Source organism: Lepidochelys kempii, chromosome 7, assembly GCF_965140265.1.
Source record: "Lepidochelys kempii isolate rLepKem1 chromosome 7, rLepKem1.hap2, whole genome shotgun sequence".
NCBI lineage: Eukaryota > Metazoa > Chordata > Testudines > Cheloniidae > Lepidochelys > Lepidochelys kempii.
In genome coordinates, this window is record NC_133262.1 from 103461643 (window position 1) to 103477241 (window position 15599).

General features: G+C 39.2%; 1 protein-coding gene and 1 long non-coding RNA gene across 6 annotated transcripts in view; one reads left to right on the forward strand and one right to left on the reverse strand.

The window, feature by feature from the left end:
- C7H10orf90 (chromosome 7 C10orf90 homolog) overlaps positions 1–14838 on the forward strand; it is a 232990-nt gene extending 218152 nt beyond the window's left edge. For all 5 annotated transcript variants that reach the window (XM_073354067.1, XM_073354068.1, XM_073354065.1 and 2 more), the window contains exons 7-9: positions 10001–10064; positions 12179–12278; positions 13993–14838. In XM_073354067.1, the coding sequence (XP_073210168.1) occupies positions 10001–10064; positions 12179–12278; positions 13993–14031 (203 nt within the window). In that variant the 3' untranslated portion in view covers positions 14032–14838. The remainder of the gene's footprint in view (positions 1–10000; positions 10065–12178; positions 12279–13992) is intronic.
- LOC140914952 (uncharacterized) overlaps positions 9976–15599 on the reverse strand; it is a 35875-nt gene continuing 30251 nt past the window's right edge. The window contains exons 2-4 of the long non-coding RNA XR_012160050.1: positions 14124–14202; positions 13196–13364; positions 9976–10905 (exon numbers count right to left, since the gene is read on the reverse strand). This is a non-coding gene — a long non-coding RNA (uncharacterized lncRNA). The remainder of the gene's footprint in view (positions 10906–13195; positions 13365–14123; positions 14203–15599) is intronic.

Genomic DNA, 15599 nt, shown 5'->3' on the forward strand with positions numbered 1-15599 from the left:
GGAACAAAAAGTGGGAGTGTGCTAATAAAATTTGAGGATGGCACAAAGTTGGGAGGTATAGCCAGTACAGAGGAGGACTGGAATATCATAGAAGAAGATCTGGGTGACCTTGTAAACTGGAGTAATAGAAATGGGATGAAATGTAATAGTGCAAAGTCTTGCACTTAAGGACCAACAACAAGAATTTTTGCTCTAAGCTGGGAATTTATCAGTTGGAAGTGACAGAGGAGGAAAAAGACCTGGGTGTATTGGCTGATCACAGGATAACTACGAGCTGCCAAGCTGAGGCGCCATGAAAAAGGCTAATGCAAACGTAGGGTGCATCAGGAGAGATATTTCCAGGGTTAGTCATATTATACAAGGCACTAGTGAGACCTTGTGTGGAATACTGTGTTACTGGAGGTCAGACTAGATGATCATGATGGTCCATTCTGTCCCTAAAGTCTGTGAGTCTCTTTAGTCTATCCACTGCAAATCCCAGCAGCCACTACTTCATCAATCTTTTTTTCTCCTTCTAATTCACATCTAGCTTCTAGTAATTTGACAGATGATTTTATCAGAAAGGTTTTAAAAACTGTGATTGAGATGCTGTTTGTCCTGTTGGCTTGAACAAATCTGTATGCTGTTGCACTGAAATTGCTCCTAGATAAGCAGGGTCTACACCTATTTCATCATGAAGAACACATACTTTTTATCTTAATGTTACTGTGAAAAAGAAACATGGGCATTTAGAGACCGCTCTTTAACATCACTTTAACAGAATGAAGTGTGTTTATTGAGAATATAGGATTGTTAGATCACACGTAATCTTCAAACCATTTTGCCCAGGTTGTTATAACTTTACTGTTTCTCACAAAGGAGAAAGATAATTGGTATCCAATATCATTTCCATATAAATACTAACATCTGTGCAGCTTCCCTGTACCTTCTCATCTTCAAAAACAAGTTGTTTACGATTTCTAATTGTAATTCATGAACAGAATTTCACAAAATGCCCGAAGTAATGTTACAAAAATGCGAATGTTTATCCATCAGAAGATTTTATCATTACAAGTACATTTCTGAGGCAAACAACCTACAACTCTTTTACTAGCCTGTGTACTGTGCACTGTGTACTGTTAAATTTCTCGAGTGCTAATTATTCCAAGAAATACTATTCTGCTGTTGACTATGTCAAACAAATTAGAGATCCCACTGTGATGAACTGAATGGAAACAATGTTCAAATAACTGGATTTAAATCTCAAAAACCATGATGTAATTACTTTAGTGACTAGACGACCAGCTGTTTATAGGCCTTTAAATCCTCCTAATGAACAGCTTTGTGATCATAGTGTACATAAGCACTTTTAGAGGTTTTTTTTTTTAATTCACAAGAACATATTTGTATACCCTCTATTTTCCTTTCCTTTTGGAAGACTGTTTACTGGAAACAGCAATATAGGAAATCATAAAGTTACCATCCACCCCTTCAATAGATGTCTGCTGATTTCTCCTGATGTATATTAATATCCAGCAGTCAGCCTCAAATTCTCTATCTTCAAAAGTATTTTGGAAGCAAATGCATGGAACACCTCCTGAACTGTGTTCAAAGTGACTGTAGAAAACAGGCTTTTTCCTTTGGGCTGTTCTGAGAAGAACTGTGTAGACCTGATTCTCGTTTAGATTATAGGTTTAATAGGGAATGTGGACAATGGCAATCAGAGAATATGGACCAGAAAACAAACAAACCCACAACCAAGCAATTACACAGCTGTTATAATGCAGCCTGCCTGCCTTCAGGTGGCCTTGGTGGTTGATTAAATGTTTGCAGCCACATTTCCATTGCAAGTTGTATATTACTCTCATTTTGACAAGACTCTGATTTTTTCCCCCCAGACATTATTCATTGCTAGCAACAGCATCACTCACACTGTTGGCACCTTGCTTGTAGTTTGGAGCCAAAAGTGATGAATACAGATGAGGGTATGCTCAGGAAAATCTAATTGAGAACAGCAGCCACCTATTTCTGTTATTATTTTATTAACCATGTTTATTATGGTAATGCCTGTGGGCCAAGCAAGACTAGGGCTCCATTGTGCTAGACACTGTACAAACACAGCCCCCAAGAACTAACAATGTAAATAGACAAGGCAGACACAGAGCACGGGAGGGGGTAGAACACACAAGCAGAGTGAACAATGGGATGGTGACACACGTTAGTTCCACATTTGGGGGAGGGAAGAGGGGATAAGCTACATGAAAAGACAAGTGAAGGTAGAGGGGATTGAAGGGAGTGGGTGAGAGGGACAGGGCAGGGGAGATGAGAGTAAGAGGGGCAGATGGGCAGTGAAGCTAAGGTGAAAAGGCTGTGAGGGAGGGGAAGGGAGAGGGTTGGAGCAAACAGCCAATCAGCACAGGTCAGAGAAAGTCCAGTCAAAACTGTAGAAAGTTCTCTGAATGTCCAAAGATCCCTGCTTTGGCTCCTTCTGGCTTGTTCCTCTCTGCAGTTTCTCCTCAGCCCCACATGGGGGGAGGAGGAGAGAGACATGCTTGGGTCCTAGTGCCCCAGAGTGCTATACTGTACAAGACAATTGTTATTCCAAAGTTTTCTGACCTATGGGCTAAGCCCTCCAGAAGATCTTGAATGACAGAAAAGTAAATTTGGACAAGGGACTGAATTCATCCCTGGTGTGACTTCACTGAAGTTACACTAGGGATGAATTTGGTCCAGAAGCTTTTAGCCTTACACTGGCACTATCTGGAATTCATAAACAAACTTGTCAGGTTTTATAGGTTTCAGAGTAGCAGCCGCGTTAGTCTGTATTCGCAAAAAGAAAAGGAGTACAAGTGGCACCTTAGAGACTAACCAATTTATTTGAGCATAAGGTTTCATGAGCTACCGCTCACTTCATCGGATGCATCACGAAAGCTTATGCTCAAATAAATTGGTTAGTCGCTAAGGTGCCACTAGTACTCCTTTTCTTTTTAGGTTTTATGGGATAACTGGTGAAGTCTCCCATTGTTGGACCTGTCATGTTAAGAAAGGCCCGTGAGGATGGATATCCAGAGCACAGATCAAATTTGTACAGGGGGAAATGATTAACAAGGGGTGAAGAAGCAGAGAATCAGGCTTACACACTTTAACTTACACCTTCTTCTGGCCCTTTGCCATATAAGTTACACCAATTTAGGACAGATTCTCCACTGTCACCAGATCAAAATGGTAGCATGTTACTCCTACACTTCATCCATTCTGCACTGATGTAAATGACCACACAGGCTGCACAACAGAGGATAATCAGGCCCTTAGACTCTCTTCTACTTCTTTAGGGTTTGTTTTGACTAGGATAAAAAGTGTGCTGGTAGAATGTGTTCTAAGGGTGTAGTATACACTAGGCAGTGTAGACTTAAACATGAGGTAGCTGGTTGAGTTGAAACTTAAGCAGGAGCTCATGTTAATGTATCCACCATGTTGTCCACACTAGACCTTTAGAATGTGTTAGTTAGCATGCATTAACTAACAACACTCCTTTAAATCCTGGTCAAGAAAAAACCCTTTAACTCCCTTGTACAGCTGACCGGCATATAACATACAGCACATCTGAATTTGGCTACTCTGAAAACATCACAGGGAAAAATTCTTCCCTCAGTTAGCAGCGTGGCATGGGTGTCACTAAGCAGAATTTGGCCCATGTATTCAGTTTATGTTCAGGGTTAATTTTCTTTTTAAAATGGACACACAGACTAATGATTTAAAAATGCAGTAGCCATGAAGTCTGTATGTACTCAACGGCATCTCTGCAATAGACAGCATAGTGCAGTGCCAGACATTAAAACAAATATTCTGCAGTGCATGTTTGCTGCTGAAGTTTTAAAGAAAGTCAAACCACTGAACTGGGGGAAGTAATTGGCTAATTTGTCAGTCAGTTTGTGCTTTTGGTGGATTCCTGTTTTAGTTGAACGGGAGAGAAGCCCATGAGTATAACTACCTGCAAGTGCAACACCAAAAGTGCAAGTGCTTCTCTTTCTCGTGGCTGGCAAGATACAATGCAGGGTCACGTTCTAGCTGTGTTCCCATTTTTAGGGCTCCCACTCATAAGTGGAAGGCACATCCATGTACCAGTTGGCAGAAACTAGCCCACCGTACATTTTGTCTCTCTTTATTTCAGTGGCTCCGTGATTTATTTCTACGTTGGAAGCCAAGGAACCTATTCCTACTCTTCTCATTCCTAAGCTATCTGTCCTCTGTCTAAACATTTAATAGCTTTCCAGCCAGGAAATGTATTTTTCTTCTAAACCATCTCTGGGGTTAGCATTAGCATGTGTTAAAAATATATTGATGATGATGAGCTATTTATCTTGGTTAGCAACTTCAAGACCTTGGTGTGGCTTCCTCACCCCATTAAAGGAATGTCACAAATAAATCACTGCTATGCATGGTATTGTTATAAATACCAGTATCTCAGCAGCCTTACAGGATTTGAATAAAACATGGATGAAACATCTCATAGTAACTTTTTTTTCTGTGGAATTTCTCAGCAAAAACCCTGAGTAGCTGTCAATCTTAGAACTCAGTACTTTTCCCTGCTTCAAATATTTTTCACATTAAAAATCAAAGCTATGAATTTGATGCTGAATTGTAATAATCTAACAAATGTAATTTAGAAGTTGGGCTATTGTCATCTTGGTGCATTGTCTACTTTATGCCTTAGTCTGATCTTCGCTCAATAGGGATGTTAATTCAGGTTTTGATTATGCATTTGGTCCGCTATTATAATTCTTAGCATGGTGGCCCTTTTGAAGAGCCAGCATGGCTGACTTCCACTTGGAACTGTATTTTGCTGCTTGGATGTTAACAATAATTAAGTACTATGCACATATTATTTTTACTCTATAATTTGCATTGGCTTTTCATTTCCTTTTTAAACGATTTTAAGATTTTCTCCTGGTGCAATCCCCCAAGGTTTCACCTTTTTGTAAAGCCATATTTTAAGTTATTCTTTTATCTTGAGTATTGCCCTGAGAGTTAGTTGAGAGATGCTATGTGACTGGGTATTGCATGGTTTGCCTATGACATTGAATTATAAGTCTTACGGCTGTTCTTTTATACAGCAGATATTTTTATAAGCAAGATTTTTTTTTTTAAATTTTCCAGGGAAGATTTTTCAGGATTCACCCTTTTATTTTTCCTCTAGAAGCCTCTACCATGGCAACCTCTCTTTCCTGCCAAGGTGTGCTGGCTGTGTCTTGTTCCAGTGCCCTTCAAGACAGCTCCTAGGTCAGCTGGAATTATTGCTCTAGAGCAATAGAAGGCATATGCATCCTGCTTCCTGCCTCTGTGGTAATTCTCTGTAATTCAAACATGGAGGCCATTTTGTCACATTGACTTGTGGTAAAATTAGAGAATAGTCTCAACCTATTATTAAGAAGTCACAGAAAAGTCATGGCCCTGCATTTCAGAGCACACCCTCTTGTACCCTGTTTATTCCCAGCATTATGTGCTGAGGCACTGAGGAATAGTTTACTCCTTTCCTCAAGAGTCCCTGAAGGAGATGTCTTATCCCCCACTATTTGAGCAGGTGGGCAGCCTTATTCTCCATGTCCATCTCTGCCCTGCTGGTGGCCCTGCTTCTCTGCAAAGAAGCAGCTTGGTGCTGGCTTGACCTCCAGTTCAAGCTGCAGCTCTTCTGCCATTTCATAACCGGAGGGAATAGTATGTAAATAGCATTTGCGGAGAAATCTTATGTAGGCTGGGGGACATGTATGGCTGGACTAGACACATAAATATGAGTCCCAGCCTAACCTCATTTCCCAGCTGCAGGAAATTCTCCTTCCTCTTCTTGCAATTATTGACCAACCACCCCTTGGAAATTAGCTAGTCCTCAGGTGAAACCTACCTGGAGATTAACTGCTTTCGGAAGAGATGAAGCCAGCTGCTGTTGTCTTCACTGCACTCCAGGGCGGGGAGCCCAAAGCTTGTGGCAGGAGTCTGATTAGTCTGAAGCCAGCTGACGTTTCTTCACTGTGTTCCATGAGTGGGAATCTGGAGGGAAGCCTTTCCAGCTTGCTGGCTGGAAATGCCACCAACATAGCTTTTTATTAAAAAAGTAAAACCTTTTAAGAGATTATTTTTGTCCCAGCTGTGAAAAAATCACTGCTCTCCAGACAAAAAATTAGAGGTTTCCGCAAATGTTAATCTTGATGTATAGGGAGTTATGTGAGCAAATGCTCTGTGCACACAAATTACATTATTCATCTTATCCGTCCAAATCCACTGCTTGCCCCAAGCTGAATTTGAGTTCAGGAAGGCTCAGTGTAGGACAATCAAGGCCACTGCAGGGGCTACTGGCTCACCCTCACTCCTCCCCGGCTGTCTCCTGCTCTGCACAGGAATGTGGAAGGAATACTCCTGGAGCTGGACTCTATGCTGGGCAGGGGTATGATTCCTATATACTGGATCCCCACATCTTAGTTCTGTGCAACCACAGAGGAGGGGAGTTTGTCCTTTATTTTTAAATATCTGATCAGCCAAATTCTTAGTTCTGCTGTGTTCCTTTGCACCCTTCCATTGCAAAGGGGCTGTTAAGCTGACTTAACAAGACCCCAGAGGATTCATGTGACCTTCTGCAGGTTAGAGGATGTGGCTTAGGGAAAGGAGGAGAGGCAGCTTTAGGGATCCCTGGCTGCCAGAACTGGCCTCTTGTGACCTTAGGCAGCTGGATGCATTTTAGAGCATCAGTGAGGCAGCTCTAAGGTACATGAGGAGCCGAAGTGGCCCCACTTAACTTTGCAGCCTCCATCCTGTGCCAAGCTTTGCTTGGTCATACCAGACAATGTGTCCTCATATGTATGGGGGGATATTGTTTGTTTAAAATTTGTAATACAATATGATTAAGTTTAGTTAAAATTTGGCTAAATTATAGGTTTCTTTGCCAGTTATAAAGCATTTGAAAAAGGGTTAATCCTCAAGCATAGAGGAGTTTCTTTTTGCACAGCTTTCATTCTGAAAACTGTATCAGCTCAGGAGGGAAATTGCTGAACGGTTCCATCCATTGTAACTCAAATATGTGAATGACAGTGTTCTTAAAGACAAGTTCCTTTTTTCCTCAGTAAACTGAGTGTAATTGAGATGCTGGGTGTGGCCCCTTTAAATGGCTCTAGGCTGTTTGGTTGCCAGGGGCAACCTCCATAAATACCAGTGAAACATATGTGGTGTCTTAAAAAGCTAGGAGCAGAATGTGAAGGGGGAAGGTCTGTACTCCGAGCAGTGGATACAGGCTCAGCTCTGAGCTGACCTGTGTGTCAAGTAGTTCTGGAACTTAATATTTATTTCTTCATCTTCAGTATTATTTTCTCTTATTTGTAGTGAGACAAAAGAGAGGCACATTTGTCACTTACTGTGAAATATAATGTCTTCTACATTCCTTTGATATGCAGTGGTATTAAGTAATATGCATGTGTTTATCATAAAAAATAAAGCTAGCTTTGATGACAAAACACTGAGAACATAGGGCCCCTGGATCCGTATCCCTCTAAGTGGTCCAGTAAACTTGCATTACTGAAACCACTCTGACCCAGGGTGGATAAAAATCAGTGATTTTTTTATTTATATTGGATTTTTTTGATAAAATGCTTTTTGAGGAAAAAAACCTAAAGATAGTTTTAATTAAGATACATTATTGCTCAAAGATATCTCATCATGGAATATGGATTATAAATTCCAATTCTATAGTATGAGACAATATATTCATGTAATGTTTAAGAAAAGTTTTGTAAATGAGTTCCAATAGTTCATGGATTAGGGACTCAATCTTATGGGGGTCCACAGGCTTCTGTATAGATTATTTAGGTTAATCTTTCTATCTGACCACTGGGACTCAGTGCTCAGTCAAGAAGATACCATCAGAGATGCTTAGTTTTGCAGTTGTCAGACTGTGGATGTGTGGCTCCAGAGGTAACGTGCTTGTTAACAGCAAAAATGTTTTAAAATAATAGAGCGGTGAGAAATAACAGACCTCAACTCTATTGTCCCTCTGCAAATTTGTGTACAGAGAGTCAATCCCTTACCTCTTTCTAAAAATGCAAAGTTTCAAAAAGTTAAATGAGTAGAAGATTGTTGGGGATGGAATAGATCTGGACAAGGAGAAGAAATCTGGAGATAAATGTGAGAAGCAAGGGACATATGCTTGTTTTGTTAAAATATTATATGTTTGCTGTTGAAGAAAAAAAATCCAGAATACTTAATACTGTTGTTTTAGTTAAATAAAACAATTTAAATGTCTGCTGATGTTCTCCTTCTAATACAGCATGGCAAGAAAATCCTCCAAATATTAATTATTAACCTGTTTAATTGGAGGGAGATAGTTCACTTCTCAATGACTTCATAAATATCTGCTTCAATTACCTTTGGTAAATGAAATAACCAAACAATCATTCATTTTCTGATATAGCTGTAAAACTAATCTGAAAAAAGTTTTCAAAATGAATCACTGTTTAAAAATGTATAGTGTACACCTTCTAAAAATGAAACTTACATCTGTCTCTGAGTTGTGAAGAATATGTATTAAAGGCTATAACAACCAACAAGAATGCACTTTTATGTAGAAAACCATGATTAATTGAGTCTTCCTGACTAGTGATTTAAATCAAATCCACCTGCCATGACCTTGCTAGTAAATACCCTATGATGGTCTTTTTTTAAAAAAACAAACAAAAAAACACATGGGTCCAAGGCCCAGTGAGGATCTAGAAACTCATGATATGAGGACCCAGCTTTTCAGTGATATGTAGCAATGTTTTCTGATGATAATTTGTAAAATATTGGGTTTTCAATTTTAACCAATTATTTGGATTATACTCTGCTTTGTTTACTGTGTCCTGTACTTTTATAATAGTCTTGTGTAATGTTTGCCTTTTCTCCTGACCCATCCACTCTTCCAATACAATCCTTAAAATGCATTCCCACTGCAGTCCTTCCTCTCATTCCCCTGTAAACACATTCACACTCCTGCAACAGGTGTAAGGTCTTCACCCTCAAATCATGAACCAATTCCTGATATAGTAGTGGGATGACTACTCATCCACCCTGCTACTAAAAGCCTAGGTGATAGCAGAGTTATTATAAAATTGTAACACATATGTACAACAGGGCAGAATTTAAAGTTGCTGTCAACCGGCAGGACTCAGGAGCAGGGAAGGTGTCTGTTGGGAACACTGGGGCCGGCAACATGTCTGGGTTAAATTGTCTACATTTACTTTGCATTAATAAGAGTTTATGAAAGAAGAATATAAAAATTACCTATCTTAGGAATCAAACTAACCATTTTGATCCATAATTATTTCCCCTTGGCCAAGGAAGTGCTGGCTGAGGTTGTTGTGAGAGTCTCCTCATATCTTGTCAGCAAAGACTACTGAGCCTGATTCTCCACTGCCTTGTGCAGTTATTTACACCTGTGCAAAGTGGGTGTAAAATTCTGTCAAATCAGAATTGCACCCACTGGGCCAAGTTTCTGCAGGTGTAAATCAGTTGACACTGGCAGAGGATCTCACCCACTTTGCAAAAATGTTATTTACTACAGAAGATGCAAGGCAGTGGAGAATCAGTCACTTGTGCTCTCCAATAGCAGGAAAGAATGACAGAAAAATAGGTCATCTTATGCCAGACTAATCATCAGCTGGTTCATGGCTTGAATTGGAGATATGCACTGCTGCTTGTGACAGTGACAAAAGTTATATGCATTTAAAATAAATGAACCATGTAATGAGACTGGTGGCAAGAGGTCTTATCCATCCTTCCCACTCTAAAGGGCAGCTTAAGGGTCTGATTCAACTCCAGGTGAAGTCATCAGGAGTCTTTCCTTAGACTTCAATGCAAGCTGGATCAGGCAGTAGGTCAGCAATGATTTAATCAGAAATACCACCATGTGAATTAATTTAGGGAAAGCAGTGCTGTTATTGTTTCATTAAAACATGCTAAATAAAGATTCCTCAGAAATTAACTATATGTTTCTTTTATTGAGATAACCTGTTCAAACCAAAGGAAAGGTTCATTTCGGAGAAGGAGATGCACATGAGATCTAAAAGGTACAACACATTTCAGTTTAGAATTCACTGATTCCCTGGGATCCAGTGCCAAGACTTTGCACTTCCTAATTAGCATCATAATATTGAGTTTGTGGTACATCATGCCTTGTGCAATATGCACAAACATGGACAATGTTCTTCCCCCTAAAATGACTTGAGTGAATAGGGGCTGTAGCCCTACTTAGTGAATCGTCTGGAGCTGTATTGTCCTAGCAGAAGCAACAGGAGGCTCTCCCCTGCAGGGAGAAACAATGCTTCCGGGGGCTGTTATGAGCACTGAGGGAGAGGGAAGAGAGAACACACCCCCTATTATCCCCCTTTATGGAGTGCAGCTTACATTGCCTTGGATGGACACCAGTTCTTCTGCCCAGTGTGTGTAGGTCTTGGTTCTGCCTCCTCACACCCCTTTTTGGGGTATCTAGTGCCCTGGGGGTGATGGCAGGGAGCATCCCTGCACTCAGAGAGCACAGGGGGTGCATTTATGGCTGGCCTCTGTGGAGGGGTATAATTTGGGAGGCTTCTGTCTTCGTTTTGTGGCCCATAATGCTCCACTTGCTCTTACATGTATCGATCTTTAGTAATTTACTAAATGTTATTTCTTCCAATCTATTCATTAACAACATTTTAGAGATTTGTGATAATATTGTGCGTTAATTGTAGCCCTCAAAATATACCAGAAGTTTCAGCTCTGTAATACATAATTTCACTTCTCACAATCCCACCTATGTGGAAAGTCCAAAATCACAATGAAGTTTGCACCACATCCTTCCGAATATTCCTTTGAGGGCTCTTATTCTGCAGGCTGTTTTCTCCATCTTCTGCCATACTTGTTGTTATTCATCTACCATAAAAAATCCAGTGCATTTTCTTGTTAGCAGAAGTTAACTTCTTAGATAAGCATTGAATGTGAATAAGGAATCTTTTTTCTCCAGTAGTGAGAACTGTCTTTCTGCAGAGGAGTATAGGTCAAGATTTAATAGTGACTAGTGATTTTGGAGGCCCAATTTGAGGCACCTTAAAAGTACCTGATTTTCACTTATTCATCCTGTGAAAACTAGGCCTCTTTAAGGTGTATTAAGTTGTGCACCCAAAAGTTGAAGGCAGAGTCACTAATTTTGTAAAATCTTGACCACAGCACATATCCCAGCAAAGACTGCAATTTATTAGATACTTCGGGGTCTGATCCTCCATTGCCTTGCACCTTATATAGTCATTTACAACAACAAAAAATGCAAAAAGTGATGTCAAGGAGTTTTTCTGAATGTAACCTAATGTCACAGAGATCAGAATCTGTCCCACTGTCCTTAAAAATAAAACACTTCTCATAATGTATAAGTCAGAATAGACTGCTATATGGACTCTGTAGTGCAAAATAGGTTGGGGGGAAAGGAAAGTTTTATAGTCCACTAAACTAATTAAGTCTGAATACTTGTGATTTAGATCAGAATATACACAAAGAGCAGAATTGTTGAGTAGGAAGATATTTGTTACAGAGAGCCTAATCCTGCTCCCACTTGAGTCAGTGGGAATTTTGCTATTGACTGCGATGGTAAAAAGATCAGACCCAAAGTTACTTTTATGATTGTAACCAAGAACTGCAATTACATTAAGAATTGACTATTTTGTTTTCTGGTGAAAGGGTCACAGTGACAGTGAGAAAAATCTTATCAGTTAATATAATTATCATTTTATTTTTCTTACACATTTTTGAGCAATCACTGAAGGTTATTGCTTGGAATCTGTATTGTGATATACCTACAAGAAGCTTATGGGACAGATTCTTGTCTCAGTTACACTGCTATAAATCTAGATTATCTCCATTGAGCTCAGTGAAATTACTCCAGAATTGCACAGACATCACTGAGATAACCTGGCCCTCTACTTACAGTTAATCATTTCAGAATAAAGACCATTTCTCAAGTTTCTCAGTTCAAAATCTTTCATTGTGATACCAGTGTTATTGCTAATATATACCTGTATGAAATCAAATTCAGATATTTACAAATGCATAATACCACCAGTGATCACCTAGAAGAATTTTTTCCACTTTGAAAAATTAAGTTAGTGGTGACACTGTAGAATGATCATAACTTTATATTCTGAATTTATGCCAGGATTTATAACAACTTGCCTGAAGTGAAAAAGAAAGAAGAAGAAAAACAGAAACGAATAATCATACAAAGCAACAGACTACGTGTGGAGGTCTTCAAAAAGGTAATGGTTCCATTGTGAATATGCATAATTTGGTTATAACTGTGCCCTACTGCATTAAAATCATACCTCTGGTCCCATAACCTCCAAGAAACCCCACTCACCTATCTATCTTATGCATTTCTATAGTAAGCACCTCACAGTCTTTAATGTATTTATCCTCATAACACCTTTGTGAGGTAGGGAAGTGCTATTATTTCCATTATATGGACAGGGAATGGAAGCACAGTGGTTATGTCTACACTGCAACAAAACACACATGGCAGGACCATGTCACTTGCCTCAGGCTTGTACGGCTCAGGCTACAGGCCTATAAAATTGTAGTGTAGATGTTTGGGCTCAGGGACTCTGTGAGGGGTGAGTTCAGGAGCCCAGGCTCCACCCTGAGCCTGAACATTTACATTGTGGTTTTATAACCTTGCAGCCCAAACCCGAGTCAGCTGACAAAGGACAGTCACAGGTGTTTTACTGCAGTGTAGGTAAACATTGCCGGAGAGACTAAGACCCAGATCCTCAAAGGAGAAATCAATGGGAGTTAGGCTTCTAAATACATTTTGAAGACCTGGGTTTAAGTGACTTGCCCAAGGTCACACATGGACGTGAATCTGGGTCTGAGTCCCATGCCAGTTCCCTAACCACTGGACCATTCCATTTCACCATTGTATTCCAATACTACTGGTCACACCCTTTTCTCCCCTGGATGGTGGGCTCAAAGGGAAACCCTGTCTCTACACCCAGGTCCAGAGCATCTGGCTCCCATCTCTGGCTAGTAGAAGGAAATGCAAGAGAGGAGGAAAAATTAGTGAGGTTACAAAACAAAGAAAAAGAGGAAGAAAAAACAAAACTAAAACAATGCAATATACATGTTAAATGATAATAAAATGAGTAAATTTATGAAATAATGAATCCAAATTCCTTACCTCCTCAAGAGCCACTAGTCAAAGATGTCAGAGTTCATGATCCCCAAACCTCCAGATTCAGAGTTGCTCTGGCAGGTGTTTATGGGGAAACTGGTGACTCTCTGCCATGAATTTGCAAAACCAAGGATTTAGCAGGGTATAGCCTCATGGTTCGTGTGATGCCTCTGTCCTGCAGAGAGATCAAGTATCCAATGGAAGAAATGAAAAAATATCAGCAGGTGCAAATAGAGATTATATGCCATAGACATCCCAACCTGTTCCAGGGAGCTTTGCTGGGAACTGTGGGATAGATAGATGCAACAGTCCGAAAGCCCTAAAATGTTTGTGAGCACTGCTGCATGTGGACATGGTGCAATGGGAGAACCAGAGATGAGATGGTTCGTACAGATGATGTGCACAGTTGTATCTTTCAGTTCTCTACCCCTAACTATTTTGACACTACAACTTTTCAAACATGGAGTCACAATAATTTTTTTTATAATAGGAAGGTATTGTTTATTCACTGCTGTCATACTCAAATATCAACAGTTTTACACACACACACACACACACACACACACACACACACACACACACACACACACACACACACACACACACACACCCTGTTGAGGAGAGACCAAACCAGGAACATATGTGGCTGAAGGGTGAAAGTTTTGAGTGACTGAGGTCAGTAGGTTAGAATGGAAACTGTTAATGCAACCCTTAATTATAGTGGTGACTGTGGCTTCTGCTATGCGTCCCAACCATGCATCCAAATTGTGACCTAAGGGTTTGTTCTTATTTTTACCCTCTAGCAACTACTGGACCAGCTTCTTCAAAGAAATACGGAGTGACAAAGGATGCCATTGGATCTTTAATGTCTTTGACTATTAGATAAGACATAAAATTTAGCATTATCTTAATTACCTGGAAACATCTTTCTTACCTTTAACTCTCTATGTAAAGGAAGATAATTTGTTCTTCAGTAGGATTTGAATGAAAGTTCCAAATAAGCAAGAGAGAACCTATAAATGAGATGAGAAAACTGCTTTAGGACTATCATCTTATAGTTGGTTTACCCAGGGAAAATAATTTTAAGAAACTTTTATGCAAACATTGGATTACAATGGTATTTATTTTCACCTTTTAAATATATATACCCTTTTAGCAATAGAACTGGGTTTACAAGACCTAGGAAAATTATGTTTCCAAAGTATTCTACTCATTGATTTCCTGGGAGTAAAATCCTAGAAAAATGAATATCATTATTTGTTATGCGTAGAAACTAGCTGAAATGGCGTTACCACAGTCATATGAGCAGCAGTTTTAAATTAATGGTTAACGTACCAAAAGGGACCAATATTTTAGTGCTCTGAAGGGAGTTCATTCCTGTTTATGTAGTGAACCCAAATAGCAGGGTTACCTTGTAGAAAGCAATATTTAGAACCTCAGTAATAATACTTTTTACATGTTCTTCACTATTACATATAATTCTGCTTGCTTATATGAGCATAAAGTATTTAAAGAAATAGCATATTAAGAAGTGGCGCAGACCCAGGCAATGTTTTCCACCAAGAAATAAGTGTGTGTAAAGATTACATAATTAAAAACATCTGTAATGTTTCCTCCAACAATATTTAAATCTTTATTTGTACATTTTGGAAGTCAAATCTACCAATTTTCAAATCAAATGGAATAAACAAATATAATAATCCAAATGCGATTTTTATATTCTTATTTCAGAGCATTTATAAAATCATGGCTTAGTATTAATAAAGAAGTCTTCATTGTGCCATAAATTCTACTGTGAGAACAAACTATATAATAGGATTATTATACATTGGGCAAAATTCTCATTTTATGTATACCAATGTAAATCAGAAGTAACTCCATTAACCTCAGTGGAGTAAATTGCTGATTTGTATTCATGTGAAGGAGATCAGAATTTGACCCTTAGCTTCTAAACTCCTAATTTAGATTGAGATTTAGGACTAGATTTTTTTAAAAAGCATCCTCCCTTTTCGCAAGAGCATTTATTTGTATAGGCCATTTAGATATCCTCCAGCCTTGCTCATGTGGAACAATAGTAACTTAGTTCACAAGCAGTCTCATTGCAATCTATGGAACTAACTGAAGTAAGTTACTACTCATTGTGAGAAAGGGTAAAGGAATCTGGTCTTCAATGCACCCATGTGCTTGGTCTCCCACTGACTGAATCCCACATAAAATATCTTTCAAAATTGTTCTTTCCTAGTTTTCTCAGGTCAATTCCATTCAGGGAGTTTCCAAGGATGAAATCCTAATCGTATTGAAGTCAATGGCAAAATTTCCATTAACTTTCTAGGTTTGAAATTCCGATCCTATTATTTTTCACCCTTATGATCATACAGTCTTAAATACACTGCTCTGTGATTTCTTGGTT